General features: G+C 29.9%; 1 protein-coding gene across 1 annotated transcript in view; it reads right to left on the bottom strand.

Moving 5' to 3' along the window:
* LOC106473203 (serine/threonine-protein kinase mig-15-like) overlaps positions 1–8953 on the bottom strand; it is an 88770-nt gene that overhangs the window by 5540 nt on the left and 74277 nt on the right. The window contains exons 20-24 of the mRNA XM_022402714.1: positions 8574–8640; positions 6379–6629; positions 5631–5709; positions 4583–4663; positions 2398–2537 (exon numbers count right to left, since the gene is read on the bottom strand). Coding sequence (XP_022258422.1) covers positions 2398–2537; positions 4583–4663; positions 5631–5709; positions 6379–6629; positions 8574–8640 — 618 coding nt within the window. The remainder of the gene's footprint in view (positions 1–2397; positions 2538–4582; positions 4664–5630; positions 5710–6378; positions 6630–8573; positions 8641–8953) is intronic.

The following is an 8953-nucleotide window of genomic DNA, read 5'->3' as shown; positions in this document are numbered from 1 at the left end:
TCTAGTATTTTGGCACTTGAGTATAAAGTTAAAATCGTAAATAATATTCAACGTTAAACTGGTGCACAATTAAAAACATTTTATTTAGGCCTATCTATGGCCTTCAAAAAGTTGATGACTCTACATGTTTCGACGTTACATCATTCACGTAGAATTGTCAACTTTTTGAAGGCCATAGATAGGCCTAAATAAAATGTTTTTAATTGTGCACCAGTTTAACGTTGAATATTATTTACGATTTTAACTTTATACACAAGTGCCAAAATACTATAATTATGACGTAAGTTATGTTTTAGTCCGCTCAAAATTTCATATTTTTAGACCAAAATGCAGCTTAATAAATTATAGTGGAATTCTCTGGTATCAATATAGTAATTTATGATTTTTTGTTTATTCGACTATATGTATAAAACCGAAAAAAATTATTTCATTTCATATCCTCCACATGCAAAATTTTAAAAGGCTTAGCAACCTATGTCAAGCACAAACTAAGTGCAAAGATCGTAACCAGAAGAGATAACTGTTTGCTTTACTTCTTTATTAACTGTTCTATGTTTTAAGAAAACTAAGTTTAAGAACTTGTTTCTAAATAGCAATAATCTATATGCAATATATAATGTATAATAATTGTAATGTGACTGTATTTTACAAAATACTAGTCTACCAAAGCACAGCCAAGACAGGTCACTTTGTAAAGACTAAAGGTCAGTTTTATATCATTGCATACAGTAACACAAGTGCACGTGTGCCACAGCATTGTACCTTCTGTATTGTTAGCCAGGCATGGCTGAAAAGTCAATATAATAAAAATAATAAATGTATGTAAATGTATAATGTTATGAAATTTAAGCTATTTAGTCAAAACCTTTATGTTTTCATGTTATAATTTGTTGTTATTCTAGAATGAAAGAGGCATAACTTGTATCTATTTTTTATGGTGATTACGAGATTGGTCAAATCTGCCGAACACTTACAGAAATTCATTACTGAAAATAACAGGTAAAATAAAAAGTTTTGTCTTAAGAAAAGTTTGATAATATACGGATATTATAAAGATTTCACATGTGAAATTTGAAAATTTTCTTATGAATAAAAGTATCTTAAAGCTTAAAATCAAAATTACTTTGCATGTTAGATAGTCAACATTCAAAAAGAAAAATGGCATGAGAAAAACATTACTTAAGAAATCTTAAAAATTAATAAAAAAAAAATATATTTTCAGTATGAAAGCATTGTAAAGTTTACTGACAACCTGCCAAATTTCATTAACATATTGTTATAGTTTTCATGCTATAACTTTTAAATTAGTAAGCGGCACAAAATGGTTATGAGGTTGGTCCCAGGGACCAAGCCCGTGCTGAAAGAGTTAAGCTTTTCTTAACAGGCCCCTCACGAGCCAGTGGGTGACATTTTTGATTTAAAAAAATCAAAAGTACCCAATCTGGTTTTTCTTAATTCGAACTGAAATTTTTTTGGACATTTTTATTGGCTAAAAGGAAGGCATTTCCTGCACCCTTTTAGAGTTGGTGCTGCAAAAAGTAATTTGAAATGGTAAGGTGACTGAAATCCATCAGCACATAATGAGCTATGACACGCAGAGGTATTCAAGAACCATTTAGAACCACCTTTGTAGACACTTTGCAGCAAGCTAAGTACAATATTATGCCTGTAGCTGCTTTCAAAGTGTTCCTGTCTGCTCATCCAACTGCTGATTGTCGTGATGCTTTGATCTCCCCTACTGAATCGCAGGTGAAATTGTTTGAATCTCAATTGAAAGCTAAACATAAAAAGGTGATAGCAGAAGCATAAAAGGTGGGCAATGATGCTAAGAATGTGGCTTTATTGATATATACTGAATTTACTTCCAGTGGGTAGACCTTACTACTAGCTAGTATGGAGACTTGAAAACGCTGTATTTCACTTCAAAATTTATTAATTAACAAAGAAAACTTGTTTTGAAAAGACACGTCCAAAACCACCCTCTTTGGGAGTTTCCAGATTGAACTTACTTTTAATATTCAACAAATTATAGTGTAAAGACACCCCTTGGGTCTTGAAGGATGTGTTAAATAAAATATTAAACATGTGTCTGCTGCACATTTTACCATGTTTTTTGTATTCTTTTTAAATTTTTCGTTGTATCAAAAACGTATTGTTTAATAGCTAATGTTGTGTTTTGTACTTAGAATATTGTGAAACTAACATTTTGAGGTTTTATGCTAATGATGGAATTTGAATCTATTCTAAAATATTTGTAATTAAAGATATTTCTTGGTTTTACTGTGTTTGTAATATTTATTACAAAAACTTGTCTTTCACCCAATGAATCAGTTATAATCACATGACAATATAAAAGTTCAAAATAAGCAATAAGACCAATAAAAACCAACAACTCACCTTGTCATTTCTTTCACACAGAAATTTTAGTTTCTGAGACTTTTTGTGCATGAAAACCCCATCAAGCAGTCCCGTTTCTACATTTCGAATTTCAATAGCTTTGTTACCCCACCCCATCACTTGTCCTGTTCCAATGTAAGCTGCAGAAAAATTTATGAAAAACAAATTATTGTTACATTCTGAATTATACAAACAAGGGATTTTTTTTAGTGAATATATATGTATATATGGGAAGAAAAATGGTGTGTCAAGTAAAATGTTAACTTTTTTTTTAAATCTTTGAAAGTGCAATATATTTATCAATATTAGACTTTTTATACATCATCATTCTATAGAAAAGAAACATTTTAGATGAATGAACTACTATTTTAAACATTTATCTGTGATGAAAGTCACTTAGCAGCAACATTTGTAAACTTTATCTTTTCCTTATGACATTTTCCTATGCTGTAGCTGAAGCTATCTGCTATAACAAAAGTACTGAATAAATTATGAACATTTTGATCAAAAAAATATATATGTATTTAGTTTTACTACGTTTCTACAAGTAGAAGTTATACGCAAAGTAATGTGAGAATTGTTTTAGACCCTGAAAACAAATTGAAAACTTTATCTATACCAAGGACAGTATTCAATTACTCAAATATTGCCATGTCATATATCTATATACATATTCACATTCTCACTGTAAGAGAGGTTATATTGGTTCAACTATTTGAACACTTGAAAAGAATGAATGATGTGCTTTCATTTGTACAAGAGTATGAAATGGAACTGTGGTTATTCTGTTCACATCAACCAGTCTTAAATCATTGGTTCAGCAGATTGTGAAAGGATGCTTAGGATTAAAGACACTTCATCAAGGCTTTAAAACCAAAATTTAATTTAAACCAAACTTCAGTACCATTATGACTAAAATGTGAGTAAAATATGATTCTATTGAAGCTGAATTGACTTATTAGATTAATAAAACCAAAGTTCCAAAGTTTAACTTGAAACCACTTTTTTTTTAGGAATATTCATGTTAATACAACATCTTTAATAAGACATTAAGTTATGACTAAGTTAAATTTGTTTTTCTAGCAAGCTAATATTAAGTTAATATGGGAAACTATAAAGCTACTGTCAATGTTCAAAACATTTCTGATGTTTTATTAATTTTGTTGTGTGCTCACATATACTTTTTAAAGATGACTGAATAAGAACTAATGGTCTAATATTAATGAATTATTTGATCTAAGTACCAGTTCAATTAACCACATTAAATATTTACATGAAACACACTTCTTTCTTAATGATTTTGTCCATGAATGCTGTTTTCATCATTATATTTGCATGACCTACATTAATGTAAATTAATAAACTTATTATTGAATAAACTGTTTTGTTATCATATTTATCCATGACAAAAAGTCTTTGCACCAAATGTTAGATTCTTCATCTTCCTTAAATTTTGGATTTAAACATTTTTTCCAGTTTAAATTCTCTTATAATATATATAGTGTTTTTCTTAATTTTCTTTACCTACATGTTTCTATTACAACAACTTTGGTTGATGATTTGTTTTTTGGGTATTTCATGGTATATTTATTGAGCTAAAATTCAATTCAATTATCAATTATAAACTTACTTTCTTGATACAGGTATATATATATATATATATATATATATATCTGTCATATTTTGAGATGTACTTGGCTAGTAGATAAGTGTTAAGTTAAAAAAAATAGAAGGTTTTCTAAAGAAATATCTTCACAGCTTGAATAAGTCAAAACTGACTATATGGATGAAATGGAAACTAGACATAGTTGTTTCAATTTGAAACAAGCATACTTTATTGAAAGACAAACACAGAAAAATGACATGATTTTAGTATAATTCAGACAAATCTGGATTACAATTTATTCTCAAGAATGGCCTCTGTGTGTTTTGAACAGCAACCTTTATTACATAAAGCCATAAGATTCCTGCTTTAAATTAAGCCATAGGAGATTCTGATCTTCAGTTTTAGTTTTGCTATAACATTCAAGCTCTGTCAATGTGTTCCTTGTAACACACAAAGGAATTAATTACTTAGTGTGCTGGCCACATATAGAAGCATACATGCCTGAATGAGCCCCAACCGTGTTGACAGTCTCATGGTAGTATTGGTGTCACTTAAAGTTGGATTCATATATGTACTTACCAACTGATGTTGGCATCTCTCCCCACTGAAGAACTATATTTTTACTGACTCTTCCATATGTATTGACATAAACACCCTCATCTGGAACCAACAAAATAAAGGTTTACATTACTCTTAAAATATGGTTTTATAAAGTTAACCAACTTATAATAATACTATATATTATCAGAAAAGCCTATTTATGTTTGGTTTGCCAGTCAAACTTTCAACTCGGTTGATGATCATACATCTAATTCATAACCAGGTTAGAAAAAAATTTAGTTATTTTTCAAATCTAAGGCTACAGCTTATCATTAATTGTTATTTATGCACTGAACAAGTACCGATGCTGAGAATTTAAAGAACACATAATTTTAAGGTTCATGCTGTTATTCCTTGTACAAAAGAATTACTGTTTCAAAATACTTCACAAACAAAAGATTCAGCACTGGACTAATTAAGGAAGACTGTAGTGCTAACACTCTTGATGGCTATTTAAATGATCTTTAACTTAAATGCGATAGGTAAATGAAGTGTTTATCCAAAGTATGTTCAACAGTTTAAATTAACTGTAATGAAAATGACAGTTTCTCTTCGTTTCCTAAGTTCTATTTCTGGGGATTTTTACAAGTAAGTTTACTGCCCACATGGAATGTATATATATATATATATATATATATAAAATGCTCTTTTCAACTGATGCATTTTTTGGACAAAAAGGGGAAAAAAAGGTGACGTACAAAAATCTTTGAATTATAATTTGTTTGTTTTTTTAACTTTCAAAATATCTATTATTATTTTTGCTTCTTGTAAAATTCTGCCTCACAAAAAACCTTGCTAAGAAGTTAAAGATCAACTTGTTACCATGAAATTACATTATGTAGCAGATAATAATAGTTATCATGGGTTTGAGGTACATGGTGATCACTATTTACCTTATGTGATAATATGGTAATCATTATTTTTTAACAGTTACTTCAGTTAACTGTCAACTTTTCAGCTATTCTCAGAATTAGCTCAACTGTTTTAAGATTAGGACTAAATTAGGTGAATGTTCTTACAAACTTACTATCATAGCACAATAGAAGCTGCATCCCTTTGGAGTTGGGCATAGTAACAATGATGTGGGGAGTGATTGGACCTTGACTCTGTAACAATTTCAGTACCATGTTATTCTAAGTACTAAATATTACAATGTGGTAACTCTCATCTTTTAGTTTCACTGTATTTTATACATTTCAAAACCTTAGATGCAAATTTAATCCAATAATTACAAAACTTTTATGTAATGATTTATACTTCAATATCAGAAAAAACAAAAACTACATTTAAATATATGGAAAAGTTTAAATCCAAGATAGCTTTATAGTTTGTTTGATTAAGCTGTGGTGTCAATTTGTTGATAAGTACGTGTTCTCTCATATAAGACAATAATTATCACTGAACAAAAGTAAAACATAAAAGCTAAGGAAAAGGTTAAATTTCATCTTATAAATTATATGAAAATAAATTAACAATGTTGAAAAACCCCTTTCTTCTACTGTTTTCCCAAGTGTTTATTTCACAATATACTAAGTGGACAAACAGAAAAAAAAATGCAGAATTGGAATAGTACTAATGCAACTGGAAAAGGGTAAATGTCAAAGTTATTTTACAAAACCGTGTCTTGCATGACTTCTGCATAACCTTAATTTTGGCATTAGGTACACACACTATAATACTTCTCTTTATTCCTAGTTTGCAAAATAATAAATCCTCAAAAACTTGACATTGCAAAACAAAATTAATAGTAAATTATCTAGCTAAATCTAACTTACATGAGCTAGGGTATAGATGTCGTATACAGAGCCCGAATCAACATCTACAGCATGAAATCCTTCAGCCGACCCATAAATCACTTTCAGTCGAACACCTTCTTCAATTGTCATATCCACCAGAAGTGGCATGTGTACCAGTTCTGGGAAGGATTTGAAGGCCATAAACTTGTGGTAGGGTTTTGGTGCCCATGCATAGATTTCTAAACTATCTTGTAGAGCTACGACAAGGAACTTAATCCTTTCATACTTAACTGAAACAAATGGATTCCATCATTTAAGTAAATTATGGAGTGAAATAAACACTACAAATATAATGATACGATATTGGAAAAATATTAATTTGTAGAGTAATTTTATTTTTGTTACATTTTTGTTAATTTGCTCATTCATAATATGAAAGATTCTAAAATGTGATAAATAAATCTATCTTATAAAGGTCCAAATTAACTAATAATGGATTCCAGAACTTCCTTGGGAGTCCGTTGTTCCTTGTAATTCACGTTACTAACTTAGAGGTCTTTGTTAGATCTCAAAAACATCTACTTGAAGGTACAAAGCATGGTATCACATAAAAAAGTAAACATTTCACAAATATTAACTTGTGTGATCCAGGACAGTAAATGTTTGCTATTCCCTTAGTTAATATGTAAATGTTTTGGTACTTCTGTTTTGATTTCAGTTCAGTTTGGACATAGAAAGTCAATCAAATAAACAACTTCACCTTGCTTTAGCTGCACGCAGGATTATATTCACTGATCAGTCATTAAACATGTTTTCTTTCATAAAAGATAGCCAAAACTTCACTTATGATGTACCAAAATAGATAACTATCTTTTCTGTTGACAAATCATTTAATGGCTTCACCACCCCTGAGTTTGAGATTGAATGGATTAAAGTCATGTGTGTGAAACATGTTGTGAGCAGCCTGGCTTTATTTGTGTTATTATACTTTGGTATTTTGAAGGCAAAGCTCTCCACTAGAGACAAAGTCTCTATACTTGGGATGGGTAGGTGCATGACTGAATTTTGCCAAGAAAATAGGCATTGACAGGATGTGGACAGTAGTCTGAACATGTTGTTTCTCTTTTTGCTTTATTTACATAGTATATTCAAATGATCCAATTAGGAATTTTACCAACTTTTACCACACATTTGTTGAATTTTTCTTGGCATTTTCATTATTTGCCTAATAATTCATCATAAATATTTTTTTCCATTGAAAATAATACAAATAAAACTAAGAGAGAAGAAAAATTAAGTTTCTTCTGGTTGTTTGAACATAAAAAAATCGCTGCTGTCTTGGATCTTGAAATGGTGATTCAGGCAGGTGTTTAGGAAGTTCATCTTGAAGCCCATCCCTTGTTCCCTTTGCTAAAAATTTTTGATAAACATTGTGTACTTTGTCTGTTATAGCTATTCTTCACTTACTTATGGTTATTGTTTGTGCTGAACTATCTAAGTTTCTGGCCAAGTTTACAGTGAAAATAGCAATCCACCTTAATTAAAATAGGTCAACCATGACAACTGGTTTGGAAGTTGTATCAATATGCATTTCCTTCTTTATGCTGGTTTTGGACTCCATAGAACCGAATGTAAATGATATGAAAATCACAACTGAAACATTTGTACTACTAAACCTGATAACAAAAATTTACTGCCAACAAGTCACAGACACCTACTGTAAAAAATCCAGCCCACACATACATAAAAACCTGACAATTGTATTCTTGGTTTTATGATAGTTCATCACCTTCAGTTAAAGACATTTTGGAGCCTGTTTTTCTGCAAGTATTTCAGATTTTCATTGAAATTCAAAGTTTGTCTTAACAGTTTTTTCTTCTTTAAAGATATTTTTTGTGCCATCTATCACATATTTCAATCATGGACAGGACAAGATACAGTCCATACCACTCATCAAATTTAAAACAATAACTTAAAGATTCTTACATCACTTCCTAAATGAATGTGGGAAAATTAGGCAATGAAAATTTTAGTTTCTGTAATGTTGATGACTCAAGAACACTATGTATCAAAGGAAATTTCTTCATTATAAATTTGAAGCCAAGTCTGAACACAAATCAATCTTCTTTTCAACTCTTCTTCAAAATGTAAGTTCATTTGTACATAATTTAAGACTAGTGCTTTAAAAGCATTTAATGGCCTATGAATTATCTTAGATTTAGTTTAGAACTCACTTATTCTGAAATGTACAGCTCCTTGCAGTTCTCCTACATTAGTCCAACCACTCCTCTTTTCCAGCTGCTGTCAAGAAAACAGTTAAGCTACTGAGAATAATGACTAATGTACTCTAAGTTGTTGCAAACATAAATCTCCAAATAAATTATTAACAAATGTCTGAACTCTTAACTTTTGTTTCTGCATAAAATATTAAAATTCTACATCTAAAAATAAAATTTATAAACAATGCCCCAACTTAATATGTTATCCTTTTTAATCTAAGTCAAAATATAATTGACTCTGTATTACTTATTTAAAAAACTTTGAAAGGTGACTTTATATTTCATCAAGATTTCTTGTACACATCAGTATCCAGTGAAGTACAGTTTGGACTCTA

Source organism: Limulus polyphemus, unplaced genomic scaffold, assembly GCF_000517525.1.
Source record: "Limulus polyphemus unplaced genomic scaffold, Limulus_polyphemus-2.1.2 Scaffold127, whole genome shotgun sequence".
Lineage (NCBI taxonomy): Eukaryota > Metazoa > Arthropoda > Merostomata > Xiphosura > Limulidae > Limulus > Limulus polyphemus.
The sequence above is the reverse complement of the archived record's forward strand: the minus strand, read 5'-3'. Positions and strand labels throughout refer to the sequence as shown.